Source organism: Cherax quadricarinatus, chromosome 74, assembly GCF_038502225.1.
Source record: "Cherax quadricarinatus isolate ZL_2023a chromosome 74, ASM3850222v1, whole genome shotgun sequence".
Lineage (NCBI taxonomy): Eukaryota > Metazoa > Arthropoda > Malacostraca > Decapoda > Parastacidae > Cherax > Cherax quadricarinatus.
In genome coordinates this window covers 10,413,332-10,436,653 of record NC_091365.1, presented here as the reverse complement: position 1 = coordinate 10,436,653, position 23,322 = coordinate 10,413,332, and the positions used below count along the sequence as shown (strand labels likewise).

The 23,322-nt window shown below is 39.4% G+C and overlaps 1 protein-coding gene across 15 annotated transcripts in view; it reads right to left on the bottom strand.

The window, feature by feature from the left end:
- LOC128700135 (Ca[2+]-channel protein alpha[[1]] subunit D) overlaps window positions 1–23,322 on the bottom strand; it is a gene marked incomplete at its 5' end in the record, with an annotated part of 794,286 nt that overhangs the window by 41,623 nt on the left and 729,341 nt on the right. For 7 of the 15 annotated variants that reach the window (XM_070100771.1, XM_070100774.1, XM_070100776.1 and 4 more), the window contains 1 exon segment: window positions 13,106–13,204. In XM_070100771.1, coding sequence (XP_069956872.1) covers window positions 13,106–13,204 — 99 coding nt within the window. 15 annotated transcript variants of the gene reach the window in all.

The window sequence follows — 23,322 nt, the reverse complement described above, 5'->3', positions numbered from 1 at the left end:
TCGAGGGTCCACTGTATATGTGTATATTATACAGTATATGTATGTGTGCACGTACAACTTTACAGACACATCATACATACGTATAAGTCACATCTGGAGCCAGTTCTCACATCCTCTGGATATACGACAAATAAACTGATCACATAAAAACCCTAGCTCACAGCTGGCTCCAACCTTTTCCTTTCTGTATATGTATGTTAAAATTAACGCTAAATAAAGTATGAACTTATAAATTCTTTACAAAGTTATACAGCTCTTGCTAGAGCCAAGCTTTGAAATAAACTAAGGTAAGACAAGACTGATAGCCATTAGCTTGAAAAATAAATACAGGAACCCTTAATATAACCCCCTAAAGATTTCTCTAGTAAAAATAAAATAAAAAATTATTAAAAATAAAAATATCTGGAGAATAATAAAACTGGCCCTAAGGCCCTAATACTAAGCTGGTGTTGCCATTCCTTCAAGGCCTTGTATTATCCTGACAGGTTTTCGAGGAGAACTCCACCACGCCATGCTGCAACGCTTAACCTCAACCTTACCATGATAATCTGGCGTCAAATACTGCATCTGTTTGCTGAAAATTACCAAAGGTATGTTAAAAACATAAATACTGCATAAATGTATAAAATACAAAGGAGTGATGCAACAAAATTTTGATAAATAATAAAATATATGCTGATGGATCATGACAGTAAGTTAAAAATATACTGAAAATAAGATTTAAGAAAGACTAAGATATCAATGCAAAGTGAAAGCATATTTATAAATGAGAAAAAAAAGGGGGCATCAGTGTCTGCAATATAGTTTATCACACTGAGATCCTCTTTTTTTTGGTACTTACCAGCATAATATAACAGACACAGATTCAGATGATTAATACAATATGTACTTAAGTGCATCATCACAGTGACTGTGCATCTGATTTAAAAATCAGGTTGATTTCCCTTAACCTCTCCTCATAGGACATACCCCTTAGCTCCAGAGCTAGTCTAATTTCTTGACATGGTTGACCAAGTGTGGGTTTCATACTGGAGCTGCATACTCCAATACGGGCCTCACATACATGGAGTACAGTGTCGTGAATGCCTCCTTACTTAGATGTTGAAATAGTATTCTTAGGTCTACCAGGGGCCCATATGCTGTAGCAGTTATTTGGTTGATGTGTGTCTCAGGGGATGTACAATAGTACCTTGGGATACGAACAGCTCAAAACTCGAACAATTATGTAAGTGTATTTATGCAAGTGCTTTTGTAAGTGTATTTTTGGGGGTCTGAAACGGATTAATCTAATTTACATTATTCCATATGGGAACAGATTCATTCTGTATCAGCACTCGAACAGCCTTCTGGAATGAAATAAATTCGTATCCCGAGGTACCACTGAATTCAGTTTGATGCTCAATCCTAGATCCTTGTCCCTGAGTGAGGTTTCCAGTCTTAGACCCCTGAGCATATGCTCCATCTGTGTGTACTCACCTAATTGTGGTTGCAGGGGTCGAGTCATAGCTCCTGGCCCCACCTGTGTGTGGGGGGTTTGAGTCACAGCTCCTGACCCTGCCTCTGTGTGTGTGTGTAATATATATATATATATATATATATATATATATATATATATATATATATATATATATATATATATATATCTATATATATATATATATATATACATACATACATACATACATACATACATACATACATACATACATTACATTACATTACATACATACATACATACATACATACATACATACATACATACATTACATACATACATACATGCAAGTCAAGGGGATCTTTCATACATCTCCATGCATCATCATGAGCTATGCACTGTTGCAAGAGCAGTAACAGATGGATTGAGAAGTTTCCTCAGAGGAAGGTAGCATATTGACACCAGCCTGTTCCTTCTCAGATATGGCTGTCAGGCACTGTCCTGTCACTCATACCTCCTGTTCCCTCAACCCCCTCCCCTGTGTGGGGTAGTGTAGGTGGACAGGACCCCCAGAGGTTCCCTCCACATAATTATTATACAGTATTTCAGTGATATTAAATACCCTAATAACAAAAAGGCACAATACCGTGACTGGAACAATATACAAATAATGCACACATAGGAGAGAGGAGCTTACGACGATGTTTTGGTCTGACTTGGACCATTTACAGTCACACTAACAGAAAGGTGAGATGGAGGGAGTATATATAGGCCAGCAGACAGGGATGGGACAAGAGAGGTAGTAGAGGAAGATGAGAAGTGTAGAGGTAGTAGTAGCAGTAGTGGAGTCAGTCAAAGACTAAGAAAGAGGAGTACTGCAAGGGAGCTATGGGCCCACAAAGGGTAGGAACAAGTACACAGAGGGGAAAAAAATATTAATAAAGGACCAAATACCCAAGGCAGAAGAAAGACAACCCAAAGGAGAAAGAGGAAAGAGGAAAGGGGAGGAGGGAGAAGGCGAGAAAATAAGATACTGGAGTTCCACACGGAAGTGTCCTCGGACTCCTGCTCTTCCTCATTTACGTCAATGATCTTTCAAATGTATCCCAACACCTGAAACCCATTCTCTTTGCTGATGACATGACTTATGTCATCTTTCACCCTAATCTTGCCACCCTCAACACCATTGTTAACGAGGAGCTGTTCAAAATATCGACTTGGATGATAGCCAATAAACTTACACTTAACACTGACAAAACCTACTATATTATGTTTGGTAGCAGAGCAGGTGTTGCGCAACTTAACATTAAGATTGACAACACACTAATTGCCAGACATAATGAGGGCAAATTCCTAGGCCTATACCTCAACAACAACCTGAATTTCAGCACCCATATCCAACACATAACCAAAAAAGTATCCAAAACAGTTGGGATCCTCTCCAAGATACGATACTACGTGCCACAAAATGCCCTTCTCACACTATACCATTCACTCATTTATCCATACCTCACCTATGCTATTTGTGCTTGGGGATCAACTGCAGCAACACACCTAAAGCCAATAATAACCCAACAAAAAGCCACAGTAAGAATAATCACTAGATCCCATCCTTGGCAACACACACCCCCACTCTTCATAGATCTAAACTTACTCCCTGTTCAGAACATCCACACTTACTACTGTGCAATCTACATCTACAGGACCTTAAATTCCAATATTAACCTTGACATAAAATGCTTTCTTGATAGTTGTGACAGGACCCACAGGCATAACACCAGACACAAACATCTCTATGACATTCCCCTTGTCCGACTAAATTTAATGTATGTCAAAGGCCCTAAAATCTGGAACACCCTACCTGAAAACTCTAGAACCGCAGACACATTCATCACCTTCAAAATTACAGTTAGAAAACACCTCATCTCCCTGATACACCCTGTCAATTAACTACATAAAGAACCACCTGGTGGTTCACACTTACACTCACTCACACACCCATTTGACTATAAGCACAGAAATATGAATCTTAATCTTAAAATAATGATTCCTAACTAGTCATAAGTTTGCCTGTGATACTCCAATTTAGAAACTATGTATTGTGCCAAAACAAAAGCATTCACATTGCTAAACTCACAAACTAGTATTTATTCACTTAGTATTTAGTCAACTTACTCCATAATTTGTAATAATTTAGGGTGAAGAATTAATCTAAGTTTGCTCGAAATGCCTAGCCATGCTAGGTGTCCTAGTGGCCCCCTCTGTAATTAGTACTTTACTACATGTAAACCACACGATAACCAAAATCTGTAAACCTCGCACTGTAATCCTTATAGAGAATAAACTTGATTGATTGATTGATTGATTGACTCAGGTTAAGTCACGGGTGTTCTGAAGTTTGGAACATTTATCAGTGTAATGGGAGAGGAAGGCATCTACAGAGACAAAGCCAGGACTAAGATTCATAAGGGAAAGTTGTGCATAAGGGAGGATTCAACCAGACAGCAATTGTGAAAGTTAGACGTGGGGTAGACAGTTTTAGCAGAAGACCAGTCAATAGGATGAATGTGATCTCTGATATGACAGAAAAGAGCACTGTTGGTGTCGGCAAGCCTAACACTACGTTTGTGCTCCCTGAGTCTACCAGAAAGAGAATGGCCAGCTTCTCCAAAGTATTGAAAAGGGCAAAATGAACAAGAAATAGAGTAGACACCAGGAGACTCTATAAAAGGAGGAGAGGTATGAACTAGATTGGTGCAAAGAGTGTTAGTCTGGCGAAAAGTAAGTTTGATGTCTAAGGAACGGAGAGAGTTGTTGAGATTAGAAAGACTGGAAATATAGGGAAGGCAGAGGACAAGAGAGTTCCTAGGAGTAGAGAGTTTGGGAGAGAAGAAAGTCCGTTTAGCACGTGAGAAGCCAGAGTCTATGAAACGAGAAGGGTAGCCAGACGGGAAAATGAATTACCAAGAGTGCAAATTTCTGAATCAAGGAACTGAGGATCATAAATGTGGAGAGCACGGAGAAAGAGGGAGATAAGAATACTTTTCTTGACAGAAGAAGCATGATAAGAAAAGTAGTGAATGTACATGCCACTGTGCATAGGCTTGCAGTACATGGAAAAAGCAAAACCTGTGTCTGAACAGTGGACATAAACATTAAAGGCAACAAGGAATTAGATTCCCATTCAGCTTTAAACTTAATGGAAGGGGCAAGATTATTAAGGGTATCAAGAAATGGTTAAAAGAGACTAGAGTCATGAGGCCAAAGTGCAAAGATGTCATCTACACAGCAGAGACAGAGTAAAGGGCGCACATCAATAGTAGGAAGAAGAACAGTCTCGAAGTATTTTTTGCCCATATTACTTTTAAAATATCACCTTTCATCCAATGGGCTGAAGATCTGACTCTGCAATTTCTGCAGCACCTGTCAGACTTGTGATCTTTGTTTACTTTAGGCTAGTAATAACATTACCTACTGATGAAAAATGATAAATATTATGATTGACTTATCTCCATCATATCTGATGGAATACTTTATGCAAATTGTCTGCCCCTTTGATGTTAGGCTGAGGGTAGCAGGTGCCTGGGCATGCATGGAAGGGCTGTGGTGAGGGGTACTTGTGTGCCCAGGCTGTAGTGGAGGAAGGCTAGAGGTGAGTGTAGCGAGTACCTGGGTATGTAAAAGGGATGGTTGTGCTGTGGGTAGGCTTGTGCCTGAGCTGACACACATTAACCTTGGTTCATACTATCCAGGCAAATGTTTGCAGAATATAACTGTGATTAATGGTTGAAAAACTTAGGGTCCTCACCCCTGCATAAAGAGCACTTTCCACTTGTCCAATAACCTTTTGCCAGGTGGCCATCACAAACATGTATGGCATGCATGCCACTTTTTAGGATGATGTCTACTCACCAGGAGCAGTAGACTTACTTACTTTTCATAATTTGTTATTGTACTGACTTGTGAATTATTATTATTATAATCAAAAAGAAGCGCTAAACCACAAGGGCTATACAGCGCTGCAGGGTAGGGAAGGAAGCGAGGGTATTGGGTGGTAGAAGGGGGGAGGGATGATCAGTAGGGGATAGTGCGGGGGTAGAGGGCAGCAAGAGATTGAGGTAGAAAGGGCTGAAGGTATCATCAGAGTTTGTGAAGTAAGTCAGTCATTGTCAAAAAGTCAATGAGAGAGAGTGGATGAAAGGTGGGTCCATCAGCGAGAAGGGAAGGTAAAGAGAGAGCAGCGGAGCGAAGACGACGTTGGAAGTATATTCTGCATGCTCGTTGATAAAGTGGGCAGTCTAATAGAATGTGGCTAACTGATAATGGAACCTGACAATTCTCACAGAGAGGAGCAGGGCGCCTCTCCATGAGATATCCATGAGTAAGACGAGTATGGCCAATGCGAAGATGGGAGAGAGTAGTCTCCCAACCTCGACACTGGTGACAAGAAGACGGCCAGTAGCCTATACTCGGATTAATAGATTGAAGTTTGTTACCGAGTAGAGTAGACCAATGTTGTTGCCAACGGGTGTGAAGGTGGGTAGCTATTGCAGCAAAATACAGTGGACCCCCGCTTAACGATCACCTCCAAATGCGACCAATTATGTAAGTGTATTTATGTAAGTGCGTTTGTACGTGTATGTTTGGGGGTCTGAAATGGACTAATCTACTTCACAATATTTCTTATGGGAAAAAATTCGGTCAGTACTGGCACCTGAACATACTACTGGAATGAAAAAAGTTCGTTAACCGGGGGTCCACTGTAGTCCGTAAATGGAACACCTCTATATGAAACTGGTAGGTCATGTACTGCTGACCGCGCAGCAGTGTCTGCCTGTTCATTGCCTTGTACGTCAACATGACCAGGGACCCAACAAAAAACAGTATCTTATGCTTGGAAGAGATGCGGCGTAGCCAAAGTTGGATACGGAGGACTAAGGGGTGAGGTGTATCAAATTTCTGTATAGCCTGTAAAGCACTAAGGGAGTCTGAGACAACCACAAATGATGACATAGGCATAGATGCAATACGGATAAGTGCTGCAAGAATGGCATACAATCCAGCAGTAAACATACTAGCTGAAGATAGTAAATGCCCTCATACGACGCTGTCCGGAAACACTGCTGCGAATCTTACGCCGTCAGAAGACTTAGAGCCATCTGTGTACACTGCAATGGCATGAGAATGAGAGTGGAAGTGGTCAAGAAAAAGAGAGCGGGAAGCTACCGTAGACAGTTGGGCTTTCGAGCAAGGGAGTGAGAAAAAACAGACTCGAACAGTTGGAACTTCCCAGGGGGGTAGGGAAAAGTGAGATGCTGCATGAACATAGAGAGGTGGTAATTGAAGAGAAGACAAGAGCGAATGTAGGCAAAGGGAGAAGGGACGGAGCAAACAGGGGCGGCAAACAAATAAAGAATGTCTACTAATATCAGTGACCATTCTATAAATGGAAGGATTGTGGAGATCGTGAGAGCATACATAGTAGTGAAGGCAATAGATAAGGATGGAACGTTCACTTCTGCATAGAGGCTCTCAACAGCGGAAGAGTGAAAAGCACCAAGGCATAAACGTAATCCTTGGTGATGGATGGGGTTAAGGCTAGAGAGAGTAGCAGGAGAGGCTGCTGAATAAATCTGGTCACCATAATCAAGTTTCGATAAAATGAGGGCAGAATGTAGGCGAAGGAGAGTTCGACGATCAGCTCCCCATGAAAGATGAGCAAGGGTTTTAAGAAGGTTCAGCCGGCTGTGACAAGTTGCCTTCAGAGAGGTAATGTGAGGTTTCCAGGATAACCTACGGTCAAACAGGCCTAGAAACCTGACTGTATCACGTTCAGGGATACGGGAGCCATAGAGGTACAAAGGATGATCGGAGATGACAGAGCGTCTAGTGAAAGTAATTTGGCGAGTTTTGGTACTGGAAAATTTAAACCCATGTGTGGTGGCCCAATTGGAAACACGATCGACCGCATGTTGGAGAGAAACTGTAATGAGGTGACAGTCAGCACCAGCACATGCAATACTGAAGTCATCAACATAGAGTGATAACCAAATATTGGATGGAAGACTAGAGGCCAAATCATTAATAGCAAGGAGAAAAAGTGTTGTGCTCAGAACACATCCCTGGGGGACACCTTCAGCTTGGATAAAGTCCGGGGAGAGCACATTATTAACCCGAACACGGAAATGTCTGTCGGTTAAAAAGTTCTTAAAAATATGGCAATAACTGAGTGGTTATTCGCAAAGGCATTACGAACATACGTATCCAAGCATAGTAAGGGGTCTATGGTAGAATGGCCCTTACGAAAGCCATATTGACGAGTGGAGAGACTGTTGTGTGTCTCTAAATACCACACTAAACGTCTATTTACCAGGCATTTCATCACTTTGCAAACTGCACTGGTAAGAGCAATGGGACGATAGTGGGAGGCTTCATGTCCCATAATACCCGGTTTGTGGAAAGGGAGAACAATGGCAGATTTCCACAGCTGTGGAAGAACTCCCTGTGACCAAATAAGATTGAAAAGGCGTAATAGGACTGCAAGGGCTGACTGATGTAAATGTTGTAGCATACGAATATGAATGTCGTCGGGCCCAGCTGCCGATGATCGGCAAGCTGAGAGTGTTGCCTCCAGTTCCTGGAGTGTAAAAGGCACATTATACTGCTCTTCTCTGAGAGAAGAAAAGTCCAAGGGTGCTAACTCTCTGGCAGACTTTGAGGAAAGAAACGAGGGGCATAGATGGAGCCCCTGAGAAATACAGACCAGATGATTGCCAATTTCATTGGCAACATCTAGTGGGTTTGCTATATCAACACCGGCAACCCGCAGAACAGGAGCCGGGTCAGAAGAATATTTACCACTCAGTTTTCGTACTTTTTTCCAGACTGCACCCATAGAGGAAGCAGAGGTGATGTTGGAGACATAATCTCGCCAGCAAGTGTGTTTAGCGTCACGGATGACACGGCAAGCAATCGCACGCTTCTGCTTAAAATCAAGAAGTCTCTCCATGGTTCTACTGTACCGGTACCTGCCCCACGAAGTGCGTTTCAAACGTACTGCACAAGCACAAGCAGGAGACCACCAAGGCATGCATTTCTGAGAATGCCTTCCCAAAGTTTGGGGTATACAATTAGAAGCTGCGGTTAAAACGGAGGATGAGAAGAGGTGTAAAAGCTCATCAATGGAGGACGAAGAAGGAACCTCACTAAAAACAGTTAGTTGTGAGTAAAGGTTCCAATTTGCCTGATCAAATTGCCAGCCTGGGTTACGAAGAGGTGGTGAATATGAAGAGGAAGTAAGAATGATTGGGAAATGATTGCTGTCATGTAAATCCGGGAGAACAGACCAGGTGAAGTCTAATGCGGCGGAGGAAGAGCAGACTGAGAGATCGATGCAAGAGAGAGTAAGAGTCCGAGGATCAAAATGGGTGTGAGTACCTGTATTTAAAACATGGAGGGGGTGGGTAGCAAGAAAAGCCTCTAACTGAATGCCACGGGAATCACAGTGAGACCCCTCCCAGAGGAAATGATGGGCATTAAAATCACCAAGTAACAGAAGTGGTGGCGGTAATGACGAAACAAGAAAGGCAATATCTGGGGTAGATAATGCCCAAGAAGGAGAGAGATACAAAGAACAGAGTGTATACCACCTATGCAAGTGGATACGGGCTGCTGTGTAATGCAGCGAAATACAAACAAATAGCTGATGGTATGGAATATCAGTGCATAGAAGAAGGGCACTTTCATTAAAGGTCCCATCAGGAAAAGGATCTGAAGAATACAATAAATTATAGCCTGAGATAGGATAGATAACAGCATTGTGTAATTTTGGTTCCTGTAAGCAAACACCAACAGGGGAAAACTGTGAGAGCAACATCTGAAGCTCACCCCGATTACCTCTGAGGCCGCGAATATTCGACTGTAAATAGGCCATGATTGGCAACGATAAAGATACCTGAAATCCGCAGGTAAGGGTACCTACGGACTAGAGGGGTTAGAAAAGTCCACATGTGGTGGCAAAGGAAAACGTTCAAGTAGTGAAGGAATGGTGCGTTGTGAAGAAAGGAGTTACGCAGATGGAGAAGAGGAAAGAGAAGGAACAGAGGGTGGATCAGTGTCCATTGATGGTTTGGTCTCTGCAATATATTCAGAGATTGCTTCAAGTGTTTTGGAGTTCAGAGATGTCGTATGGGAGACAATATTGGAGATGGAAGGAGGAGGAGTTTGAGTAAAGATTGGAGCTGTAATGGACTGTACCAAGGTAGGGGGGGGGGGCAAAAGGGTGGAGGGAACTGGAGAAGTGTGGGAGGGGACAGAAGAGGCAGAAGCCTGGGAGGTGGCAGAAGAGGAAGAAACTTGGGAGGGGACAGGGAAGGAAGGCACAGTACGACGAGGAGGATGAACCTCCACACTTGTAACAGAGCCAGTGAAAGGGGAAGACTCAGGTACAGAGACCGGGAAGGTAAAATGTGGAGGTGGATGAAGGAAAGGAGGGGTTAAAGGAGATTTTTTGGGCCTCTGAGAAGTAAAGGGACAATTGGGAGGAGGTGTCGTATGACGTCTTGTCGATACCGGGGTTTGTGAGAGAGGACACGAAGAAGTGAGGACAGACTGAGGAGTTGAAGTAGGGACGTCTGAGCCCAGGACAGCAAAAGAATTAGATACAGGAGTGACTATGGGACTGGCAACCGCAGAGGAGGCTGCAGAAGATGTGACCCCAGAAGTGGGGGGACGCTCTGAAACACGAGAATAAGAAACATGGGGCAGTCTGGATGGGAGAGGGAAGGGGGGATTGGGGGGTAATTAGGCTCGGTCTGAGGAAGGAGACCGACAGGTCTAATTCCTCAGACCAAGAGCCTCTTCACCATGCCAAGGAGCCCCCCTCGAAGAGGAATGACTAGTGAAAATTCATGGGATAATGAGTGAATTGAGCCAGCCCACTTGTTTGTTTTTTTTGCTGTTTGTTCAAGCTTGTCTAAAGCACTTGGTACCTTTTACTTTAGCTAACACAAGCACTAAACGGCTATCAAGTTTTAATGATGGCAGTGATGTAAAGATCAAGAGGAAGAGTGTTACGCTAAGTACCAAACTGGACATTTTTCAGTGAGCTGATGCTGGTTAGAAGGTATGTGATGTGATATTGTAAAATATCTTGGCCTGGTTAAATCAATGGCCTATGCCATTTTGGGTAAACATGAACCAACTGCAGAAACTGCTAGCTGTGCAAATCCTGTTGCTGCTGGTTTTGTTACTCACAGACAGAATAAACTGTTGGAAAATAGGGTGTGGATTGAAGATCAGATCCAGAAAAACATGCCATTTAACACAACGATTCTTCAACTAGGGTTAATGTTTTTTGAGAATCTAAACACAAATTGAAACTGAGGGTACATAGGACATGACTTCCAAGGCCAGTAAAGGATGGTTAGACAGGTTTAGGAAGTGTGGGAACTTGCCCAACCTGATATTGTAATGAGTGGTGAAGCTTCTAGTGCTGATGATGAAGTTACTTCCATAGACTGATGTCTTAAAGAAAATAATAGAGGAAGGTGGCTAAACACCTCTGCATGTTTTCAACACAGATGAAACTGTGCTGTACTGCAAGCATATGCTATCAAGAACCTTTATATCAAGATATGAGAAGTGGATTCCAGGATTCAAACCAGAAAGAACTAAGTAACTATTCTTCTAGGAGGCAATGCAGCTGGGGATTTCAAGCTAAAGCCTCTCCTAGTCTACAACTTTAAAAGCCTCAGAGCTTTTAAAGCATTCAACAGTGATAATCTCTCTCTAATTTAGTGTGCCAACACAAAAGCATGTGTAACCACAGTTTTTAAAAACTGATTTATGGCATATTTTGTCTTGTTATAAAATACTGCACTGATAACAGTAAGGTATTCAGCAAAACAATCAGTTCAATGTGGCAAATATTTCAAAAAGGATTTAGTGTGTCAAAGAAGCTACAGATAACTTTAAGTGCATTGGCCCAAGGAAAGAATGAAGCACTGCCTTTGTTACTGTAGAAAAAAACAGTCTTGAGCCCAATCCTAAATGTCAATTTTTTTTTAGGAGTGTTAGTTCCTCTATATCCAGCACACATTTAGTTGACAGAGAACAGCTGTCCACATTCAGGACACATCCAGTTGGTACTGACAGCCCTCCTAAAGTAATGAATCATGCAACAGGAACTCAGCTTTCACTCCTGTATCCTCCAACAGCATTGTGTCCTGATCAGATTACTCAGATGAGGAAGCTGATGACCTTTTCCATTTCTTTCTCTTCCACTAATTTATTCATTTATTCTTTTCCAATCATATTCACTCCACTCACTCACTCTCTCTCTCTCTCTCTCTCTCTCTCAGTTCTGTGTATCTTAAGTCATTTAAACAATTCTCACCTAAATTCCTTTCTTCCTCTCCAATGCAACTTTTCCATTCCTGTACCTAACTCTCTCTCTCCCTCCACCAATACAGTATATGCTGATACTGGTTTCAATGAACACTATGACATATAGGTATGGCTAATATGTATTAATACGTCAAAAACACTGGCTAGTAAGACGTATATATACGACCGAAACAGTTGAAGGTTTAAATACTTGTTGTGGTGTGCAACCAACTTTGTTTTTATTACCTGCAAAACCTACTAAGGTTAGCAGTCTCAGCCTCGCCAGCAACTCAAATGGATGCAAGATATGTTTCATAGATTTGCAGCAGACAGGAGTTGCAACAAGCACACTAAGAGATGACTCAATAAGTGTAAAAGAACCAAGATTTTTCAATGCTCTCCCTTTTATATTACCAAAAGACTCCTAGCAACCTGCAAGAATGAACTTGATTAATTCCTTGAGTAAGTTCCTGATGAGCTAGGCTGCGATGCCTATTTTGGACTACATGCTGCTAGCACCAACAGCCTGTCTGATCAGGCCATCAACCAAGATGTCAGGTCTAGGACTAGACAGTGGGGGCAATAATCCCTGGAATCTACAGCAAGTATGTATACAGATATCAACAGACACAGCTTTTGGTTAAAGAGCCAAGGGTTATATCTGATCAAAAGGACTACTGCTGTTATAAGTTTCTGCTTATAAGGCTACAGCCACACCAACAGTCTAGAATGGCTGTTAATTGTAATTGAAAAAAGGTTGAGACTCTTACTGTAGCTTTCATAGTCCAGAGGTCAACGTCAAATTTGAATTCATTGCCAGGAATTACAGGGTGTTGACTGGGCTCTAAAATCAAATCTTTATGTATATTCTAGGGTAAATACCTTTGTTATAAGAGCTTAAGACTAGCATTTGCTGCACCTCTGGTTCAGGACTCGCCCGTTCATTGAAAAAGCTACATTGCTAATTTAACTACGAATTTTCTGAACATGCGATTTTATCTGATCCAGAGGATTCAAAAAATAAATGTGTTAATCCTTACTGTCTCATGCTAGCTACATTAAACTAAATAAGATAATCATCACTTCTAAACTTAATTTTTATCAAAACTTCAAAGTATTATATATTTAAGCTGTGTAATATCAAAACTATTGTTGTGCTACAATTACTGTACATAAACATTATAAGTATAGGAGACAAGTTTAGTGTAAACAACTACAACACCGATGGTGCCATGAAAGCTACTAACATACATCTGGAGAACTTGCAAAGAAAATAATACTTACTCTTTTATTACTAGATTTGATCTTCTTTCAGGATCACCGTTCATTATCCTAAGAGGACGCATTGGGATCCCCTCATCGTCCTCACCCAGGGATTGAGAGCTACAGAGGAAGAGGGCAAGTAGGAGGGGAAATGAGCAGAGGGTCACATGCAAAAGGCAAAACATCACTGCTTGGATACTGTACTGTCTTATCAAAATTTACCTGGTGCAATACTGTATGATACAAGATAATTAAACTGTGCATATACTGACATGCATATACAGTATATAAGCATTATGTAGATTTGAATGTAAAAGTATATATGTATATATATATATATATATATTTTTTTTTCTGTACAATGGTTGTGATGAACTAAAGAATGTTCAGCCTTTCAGTTATAGCCCTAAAGAATGTCTAAAGCTGCTGATTAACATATTTTCACTTCACTGTGTCTTCTGACAATTTCCTGGTACCAAGTCATCAATGGCTAATAACTGGATATAACTACATTCTCATGTAATAAGCTATTCAAAATAGTTAACCTTTTCTGCTCTGCACTTATCCAGTTGAGAGAATCTCTCCCTGACACTGCACTGGTACAGTCTATGTGAGATTCCATTTGCTTAGCACAAGAACATTATCTAGGAAAAAAAAAAAAAGGCAGTTGCCTTGTATTATCAGAGATAATCACAACACTTTCAATTCCTAAGAGGAGAGTTAAATATTGCCTCAAATATGAATTTGAAATCCTATTCAAAATATAAGGGATAAAACTACATAATCATCTATTATAGACAGACACATAGTCATCTAGTAAAGACAGGACATAGTCATCTAGTATACACACACATATAGTCATCTAGTATAGACACACATATAGTCATCTAGTAGAGACATACATAGTCATCTAATATAGACAGATCCATAGTCATCTTTTATAGACAGACACACAGTCACCAAGTATAGACAGATGCATAGTCATCTATTATAGATAGACAAGGCAGTAAGTTTACCACGAGTCCATTTTTTTTAACATGCTATCTATCTCCCATAGAGGATGGGTGACCCAAAAAAAGAAAAAATACTTTTACCCTCACTTATTCAGTCACTGTCTTGCAAGAATTTGCTGACATCACAGTTCAGATGGCTCTCTGTCCTGTAACATCATCCCCTCTTGGACTCGAATCCAGCTAACCAGTTTCCCTGAATCCCCTCATAAATGTTAACCTGCTTACACTCCTGCGCATCATTTCATAAAAACCAGGTGTTTCACTCACTCCTAACAGACTTACATAGGCCTGTTAGATGTCCAAGCCACTAGTGGTCAAAACTTCCTTTACCACCCTTCTTCCAATTATTCCTGGTATGACCCCACTACCTCAGATTTATACACCCTCATAGTCAATATAATTTACTCCATCCTCTCAATGTCCAAACCACTTGAACCCCTCCTCAGCCCTCTAAATAATACTTTTGATACCCCCCACACCTCTTAATCTCCAATCTGCATAGCATTCACACCACACACTGCCCTCAAACATGACATCTCCACTACCTCCAGTCTCTTTTTTGCTGCAATGTTTAAAACCTATGCTTCACACCCACACAAATGTTAGTACCTTAAGACTAAACTCACTAAACTCTGGTACACTCTGCTTTTTGCCTCCATGGATAAATTTCTTTGTCTCTACAGATGGCCCACTGCACCTGCCATTTTTTCATCCTAGTCAAGTCTACGGTTTACCTCATCTGCAGATAAGTTGCCTCCCAAATATTTAAACACATTTACTTCCCTCTATACTCTCCCTCCAATCTGTTATCTACTCTTTCATTGCCAAGATTTTCTGTTACTCTCAGCACCTTGCTCTTTCCTATGTTTAACTTAAATTTACTTATTTTAGATACCTTCCCAAATTTTTCCACCAACCTTTTAATCTCACACCTCACACCTCACCCCAACACCTTGGCATTCACTTCTTCTACAACCCCAACTATAAATATGTTCAGCATATTTATAGTTGCTTTATAACTTACTCCTAGCACTCCAAACTTAACTACTATGCCCTCTAAAGCAGTTCCCCCACTTGAGCATTTAGGTCCCCCACAACAAATATTTTCTCTCTTGGTTGAAAACTTCCTTAACATTTGCTTAACACCTAAAATCTCTCTCTCTCCTCTACATACTCTCTTCCTCAGGTTCTAAAATACTTACTATAAAGCACTTCTTATACTCCACCCTTATTCTCAACCATGTAATTCTTTAATTTAAACACCTGTACTCCCTCTTCTCCTGTCATAGTTGGCATTTAATATTACTGCTACCTCTTCTTTAGCATTAGTTATCTCAGCTACACCCAATTTAACCCCATTTACTCTCTCCTACTGAAATTCTCCTTTCCCTTTTATCTTTGTTTTCCTGAAAGCTAACATCTACCTTCTTTTCATTCATTATTTTCAGAATCAATTCTTTCTTCTCATCTGCACTGCACCCACACACATTTAAACAATCCAACTACATCCACGCACAACCCAATTACATTCACACACATTTAAACAATCCTGATAAACTAATGCATACCTAAACAACCCAACTTCAGAATTTCCTTAGTTTTCATTTTAGTAATTTATACAGGAGAAGGGGTTACAAGCCCCTTGTTCTCAGCATTTTTGCCACCTTTTATGATTTGCATTGCTTAAAAAGGGAGCATTCTACTCCTTTTCCTCATGAAGACAAAAGGAAACACTACAATTGCAAGACCTATTAAAAAATTAGATGGAAACTTAGATGGGTGTGTATATAGTACATACAAGTACATGTATAACTGCATATGTAGTATGAACTAGGTGTAACAGTTGAATTATTATTATTATAATCATAAAGAAACACTAAACCTACTAGGGTCATACAGCACTGCAGGGCAGGAATTGATGCAGGATTAAAGGATAAGCAAGGGTGGAGAGGACAACAAAAATAAAGTTAGAAGGGCTGTTAGGAGTGCTAAAGGAAGGATTATCAAAGTTTGTGTAATAAATCAATTGCTGTCAAAAGGGCAAAGAGGAAGTCTGTGTCAAAGGTGGGGCCATCAGCAAGGAAGGAAGATAAAGTAAGAGTGTTAGAGCAGTGACAACATCAGAGGAAAATTCTACATGCTTGTTGATAGACAGGACAGTCCAATAGAATATGGGAAATTGAAACAGGAACTAGACAAAAAGGAACAGGGTGCCTCTCCACGAGATACCCATGAGTTAGACGAGTGTGTCTGATGTAAAGATGAGAGAATGTTGTCTCCCAGCCTCAGTATCAATGACAAGAAGAAGGCCTGAAACCCAAACTGTACATACCATCTTACATGTTTATAAGACAAAGAACACCAGCAATCCTACCAGTGTAAATCTGGTAGGGTGGTAGTACCTTCCAGAGTGGTTGCTGTCTACCAAAATATTACCTATGATGTGCCTGGTAAAATAACTAAAGAACTACCTCTTGATTTCAATAAATGTCCAGAGAATTTCCAATGCCAAAATGTAGCTATGTTAGGATCTTATTACAAGCGAATTAAAGCATAGGCTCCCTGAGAGCTGCTTGTTATGTTGAAATTAAAGTACTAAATGATTGATTTCACTGTCCCAGTGATGACCCAAAAACAATAACAGAGGACCATTCTTCAATCCTGTCCATAGTCTCTATGCTCTACAGGGGTACTAATCAACCATGAAAGAACTCAGTATGATGTCTTCCAAAGCTCACCCACATGGCAAAAGAGGTATGTCTTGCTCCTTGGCACTGACAACACCAAGTTTATATGTCCTGAAGTGCATTTATAAATTACTTGCATCCATAACTACAAGGCAAATAAAACCTTAATTATATGGTGGTACAGTACTACTTCCTACATGTTCTTCCTAATGCAATAACAGGAAATCCACAATGACCCTAACTTCTTTAACCTAAATGGCCAAGCATCTTTAGATATTGGTTGGGCACGTAACCAATAAATGCCCTGTCTGGTACAACTAGATAATAAAAACAAACTGAAACAGGGAAACCTCAGAATACAGATTTTTAGTCATGGTGTTACATGGGCTAAACAAGTATAAAAAGGAAATATAGCACCAAAATGACAGGATGGGTAATCTGAACTAAGACCAGGTACAGATCATTTCATAAGCCAGGGAACTGGTATCATTTTAACTAGCATAACTTTTTCTGTCATTTTTACAGAAGAATGGTTGGCTATATATATACAGTATTCTCAGCAGGAAAACAACAATCAGGGATTTTTGGCCCAGCAGGGAGATCAAGATTTCACTCCCTTTTAGAGGATGTAATTTCAGGGCACAAAAGAGGTCCTGTGTAAGTCTGGATGGAAAATAAGCAGGTAATACAGCCACAGTTAATTGAAGCCACATGACAGAGTAGGTAGGTCAGAGTATACACTGTCTAGAGAGGCTTTCTGTGCCTTCAATTCTGCCAGGCACCATTGCTCAACTCTTGTATCTACACTCCCTACATGTAGCTTACACAAAACAGATATCTCTGACCAGTATGGCTTCATATTATAGTGGGAATCTTCTAGCAGTTAGGAGAACACAAAGCTTACCTATATGAATGAAAAAATGATAGAGGGGTCCAAAACTAATGATTCATGGCCATAACTAATAGGCAATGATTTTTATTGCAGTTCATCAATGCAGTATAGCATAACAGATTATCGAGCCTACCCCTCTTCTTAGTGCAAACAGTATTTGATGAGAGGAAAATTTTTGTTAAAAGTTTCACACCAGACATATGCCTTTGTTCTGCACTGAAATTACCACTTTTATTTCCCCATACTTGGAAAGTTATCTGCATCAAGAATTCTCTTGCTTCATATTTGCTATTTTGTTCGTTAGAGCATAAAGAACCTTCATAGTAGCAGAGAATTAGTAAGAATTATCTGTGTGTATTTTTGTTGTAAATAAATGTAGTTAGTTAAGATGGGGTCTCTATTTAAGACCTGTCAGTTGACCCCAAAATTATAAAATAAGCATACAAGTTTATTTTCTAAGAAGATACTTTTATGTTACAAAGAATGATTAACAGTAGTTGTATCATACATGGAAAAAGCTCATAGTTATGCAAAGTACGATTTGTAACATGCACCCTATTAAATACTGTTTAAGTTGATACAATGTCTGAACTATTTTGTGTTAATAAGGATATGCATACTGTAGCATGAGTGGAAGAAAAACAGCATTTATATCCGAATACTTCTTCCAATCCAGTGATATGTCAGTTGTATATTTGAGGTAATAAAAACCCAGAGGGTATGGTTAAGGAAGAAACTTATACAGTAAACTCTCGATGTAAAGTATTTTGGAAATATGGGACAAAATCTAATGGGTCAATTGTACACAAATAACTCGCACACAGAAGTGAGGAGTTTACGATGACATTTCGGTCCAACCTGGACCATTGTGTATTGTTCCAGTCACGGTATTGTGCCTTTTTTGTTATTTATGGGTCAATTGGTTTGAAAACAATGGATAAAATCTGTTGGCAACAGAGGTGTCTATTACTGTTAATATCACAGCAAAGGAATCTCATCTCTATCCACCACAATCACCATTACCGATCATTCCTCCTTCCCCTTAGTCTATTAAATCAAGGGATTACAGTGGATCTTTGGTTGCTGAACTTAATTTGTTCCAGATGTCAGTTTGACAACCAAACCAATTTTTCCCGCAAAGAATAATGTAAACAGAATTAATCTGTTTCAGACCAAACATGACAATATCATACTTTATTAATAATAATGTACTGACTACAACACAAAACAATGTATGAAATTATACAGCACACAGAAACTGTAAAAATGAATACTAAATGAAAATTTAACTGAAATACTGTACAGTAAATGAAAATTTAACTGCCTCTTACCTGTCAGAGCTTTTGGCAAAATTCTAGTAGCTTCAAATATTGTGGGAGAAAGCTGATAGGCCTACATGTAAGACTAAAGGTAGCTTGAAATTGAGCTCAAAGTAGAGGAAATGTTCAATTTTTGCCAATGTTCAAGAGTAAACAAATCACGTCATGCATTCAATACACATCAACTGGTGGATCTAATATGCATTCACGAATGTGTTAATATTATTTATACAATTATGACAATTATGCTGTAGTCTGAATAACAGTAAATCTTCAATTTTTTGTGTGAATAAAAATTCAAAATGGAAAGCAAGCATAATGTAAGAGGGTCCTGGAGAGGTGACTAATGAACAGATAAAATGTTATTTTAGTGCCAGGAATGTCTGCACTGTTTATGCTGGACCCTATTTCGAAATTGGCCTAACTTGAATTTTGTGTGAAATTGCCCAAATTAATAATTTCAAATCACTTTATTGGGTAGTTGAAATAAGTAAATGGGCAGTTTCTTGTACTCATTTGATAGAATAAAAAGAGTTCTAGTGAAACAGCTATGAGTTTGGTCAACCGGAACAATGGAATTGACCCAAAATAGGGGTCAAAGTGGGCAAAATCACCGATGCATAAATATTGTCGAGACCACTAACTTCGGATGGCATAATTCCATAAGTTTTCCATAAAATTTCATACTTATGGTTTCATTACCTTCACAAGATGCACAGCAAGAGCTGAGATGTTTACAGCACGTGCGTTAGTTGCTATACTGACCGAGACCCATGCTGTGGACTCTGGTAATCACTTGATCTGAGCATTGTCGGTCAACAACCAAGATCATGTACGAAAACCAAATAGAAGAAATCGGTTTGAAAACTGATTTGTTGGACAACTAGTCCATTCGACAACTGAGGTTCCACTGTACTTCTATTTCTCATTGTGGAAGGGATCATACAGATTATGATTTATTCAGAGGTCTTTTAGAGGGATTAATAGTTTCTTCTAACTTGGGGAAAGCTGTACAAGGACATCAGTGCTGAGAGAAGTGGGCACTTTTCACCAACCTCATTAGTGAGGATGCACTGGATGCCAAATTTTGGTCAAATTTATCAATGACTAGGGCTGCTATAACTTTCTTTTAGCTTATACAATGTATAGCATATCCTAGGCAAATGTTTTTGCTAGGGATGTGCATTTTAGAAAGTCAGTCAAATTCAGATTTTGATTTTTGTTATCTCTATAAAAAGTGACAATAGTCAGGTAATGGTAAACTTACCAACAAAATGTTAAGTAAATGAACATAGATGCAACTAATGTGACATTTTATTGTGGCAACAATAAAATGTCACATTAGTTGCATCTGTGTCCATTTACCTAACAAAAGTTAGGTAGACTGGTTCCCTGTGATTTTACCATTCTTTAGCTACAGCTCAGTCTTTTATTAACACAAAAGTATTATGCCTTCATTTCATTATTCAAGTAGGGTTGGACAGGTAGGTAAGAATATTTCATATTACCATAACATTTATATTCCTATTTATGTGACATTCCCATTACTTTCCTACTTCTATTCCTGTTTTTGTAGCCTTATCTTTTGTGCTGTGTGTGCCTTTTTCATGTCTAGCATTCTGTGTATCTCAGTCGTATACTGTATTTTTTTACCATAGCATTTTTTCATTTTATCTTATTTCCTTTTTTGTGTCTGTTTTCCTGTATTTCCATATATTTGTGCTTTTGTGTGTCTCATGATTACTTCCCTAAACAGTGCACAATTTCTGTTATTGTTTTAGTCTGTATTTAGTCTTTATTCTTGTTTTACCTTATTCTACATGTTTTATCTCATGTCAAGTGGGGTATTATGACTTAACCTAGCTCTGCCCACCTTTTCTACTAATTGATAGTTCCAAGCATCTATGTAGCACTAGGTATAATTTGTCTTTGAGCTAGACATGTCTTTAATCTTCCTGTAATTTCTTCCTTTCACTTTAACTTGTGTGTATCATTTCCTTTTGCTTCATTTATTTATTTGTCTAGTACATCCATACATCAAGGGATCATATTAGGGGTTTGTTTGTTTCTACCCAATCCAATGTGTTCACTTAGCAGTGGAAAGCAGGTAGTTTTTCTTAATGTGTGTAATATCAATGTACAGTGGTACCTTGACTTATGAGTTTAACCCTTCGACTGTTTCGGCCGTATACATGTATATACATCTTACGAGCCAGTGTTTCGGATGTACAGTGGAACCTCAAATATCGAACTTTCTTCGGTCCAGAAGGCTGTTCTAGTGCCTTTACTGAATGAATTTATTCCCATCAGGAATAATGTAAATTAGATTAGTCCATTCCAGACCCTCAAAAATACACTTATAAAAGCACTTACAAAAATACACTTACATAATTGGTTGTGTTGGGAGCAGTTCGATTTTTGAGGTTCCACTGTATATACAGTGGACCCCCGGTTAACGATATTTTTTCACTCCAGAAGTATGTTCAGGTGCCAGTACTGACCGAATTTGTTCCCATAAGAAATATTGTGAAGTAGATTAGTCCATTTCAGACCCCCAAACATACATGTACAAACACACTTACATAAATACACTTACATAATTGGTCACATTCGGAGGTAATCGTTATGCGGGGGTCCACTGTATACTCAATAATTCTAGTGGCTTCAAATCAAGCAGAAGAAAGCTGGTAGGCCCACAGGTGAGAGATTGGGTCTGTGTGGTCAATGTGCACTGCATAAAAAAATCCTGCAGCATGCAGTGCATAATGAGAAAAAAAAAACTCCGACTGTGTTTTTGGATTAAAACGCCGACTTTGAGAAGTATTTTTGTATAGTATTTATGGTTGTATTCTCGTTTTCATGGTCTCATTTGATAGAATGGAAAACCTACTACAGAAATAGTGGTGATTTTGATTAGTTTCATGATGAAAATGACCTTGAAATTGAGCTCAGAGTAGCAGAAATGTTTGATTTTTACCAATTTTCAAGAGTAAACAAATCACACTACACATCCAATACATGTCAACTGGGGCATCTAATATTCTTTCTCTAGTGCACTGATATTATTTATACCATTTTTACAATACTGAAGTAGTCTGCATAGCAGTAAATCTTCTATTTTTTGTGTGAATAAAAAATCAAAATAGAAAGCAAGAGAAATATAAGAGGGGCCTGGAGACCTGACTAATGAACAGAGGATATGTTATTTTAGTGCCAAGAATGTCTGCATTGTTTATTCTGGACTCTATTTTGAAATTGGCATCTTTTTTAATTTGTGTAAAATTGGCCAAATAGCCAATTTCTGAACACTTTATTCGGTAGTTAAAATCGGTAAGTGGGCAGTTTTTTGTATGCAATTGATAGAAAAAATGGAGTTCTAAAGAAATTGCTATGAGTTTTGTCAACTGGAATTGGCCGAAAATAGGGCTGAAAGTCGGCAAAATTGCCGATGCGTATATATCACCAAGATTGTTAAGTTCGCGGGAGCATAATTTCATAAGTTTTCGATCAAATTTCATACTTTTGGTGTCATCAGCATCGGGAAACGATTCTCTATCATTTCATATTTTTTTTTTTGTTTTTTTAAATATTTTGCGACAGAAGGACAGTTTCAGAAAGGGGCTTGCAACAGTCAAAAGGTTAATTCGTTCCATGACCAAGCTCGTAATTCAATTTCCTCGTATATCAAATAAAATTTCCTCACTGAAATTAATGGAATTGCCATTAATCTGTTCCAGCGCCCCAAAAAACCACTCCAATTTTTTTGTTATGGGTTTTTAAGTAAGAAAAATGTATTTATAAGTAAGAAATGATTTTTGCCTTTTTTGCCAGCAATGTTTTAGAGATGCTGGAGTATTATATATGAAACTCCTTGATGCATACTGTTAAGATGAGTGTCACTCCACTGCCAGTGGAGTGACACTTGTGGAGTGACATTTGATGATTGTGCACTGCCTTGGCTTTATTTTTCACTGTTACACATAAACATGTCTGTCAATCTGTTTGCTTCTGTATCTGTCTATCTGTCATTCCACTGCCAGTGGAGTGTCACTCATAGAGTGACATTTGATGATCGTGCACTGCCTTGAATTTATTTTTCACTGTTACAAATAAACATGTCTGTCTGTCTATTTGTCTGTCTGTCTAGCTCTGGCTATGTTTATCTCTGTCTCTGCTTATCTGTCTTTCTGTCTGCCTGTGTTTCTGTCTTCCAGTCTCTATACTTGTCTCTCTGTCTCAGAGAGAGAGTCGCTCATGAACCAACAGGTATTACACACAATACGGAGTCAGTCATGTCTGATTCCTGAACAAGTGAAAATGTGTATTA